At 40.2% G+C, this 249-nt stretch overlaps 1 protein-coding gene across 1 annotated transcript in view; it reads right to left on the bottom strand.

Annotated features, from left to right (window-relative positions):
- Positions 1-185, bottom strand: part of EMH_0039360 (uncharacterized protein) — a gene marked incomplete at both ends in the record, with an annotated part of 1,021 nt that extends 836 nt beyond the window's left edge. The window contains one exon of the mRNA XM_013495389.1: positions 155-185. Coding sequence (XP_013350843.1) covers positions 155-185 — 31 coding nt within the window. The remainder of the gene's footprint in view (positions 1-154) is intronic.
- Between the last annotated feature and the right edge of the window lie 64 nt (positions 186-249).

Raw genomic sequence — 249 nt, 5'->3', positions numbered from 1 at the left:
AGAGGGTTGGGGTTTAGCATCATCATTTAATTTATCTGTTTATATTTTTTTTATGCACAAACAGCAGCAGAAGCAGCAGAAGAAGAAGAAGAAGCTAGGTTGCTGCTGCAGCAGGAGCAGCAGCAGCAGCAACTGTGGATAACTACTGGGGGACCTGAACTCCTAGAGCTGCATATACACTCCATCGAGACAGCACTAGCAGCAAAAAAAAAAATTATAAATGAAGAAATAACAAGAAATGAAAAACAC

The sequence above is a fragment of the Eimeria mitis genome, genomic scaffold, assembly GCF_000499745.2.
Source record: "Eimeria mitis Houghton genomic scaffold, Emh_scaff1550, whole genome shotgun sequence".
In the NCBI taxonomy this organism is placed as follows: Eukaryota; Apicomplexa; class Conoidasida; order Eucoccidiorida; family Eimeriidae; genus Eimeria; species Eimeria mitis.
This window is presented reverse-complemented; position numbering and strand designations above follow the sequence as displayed.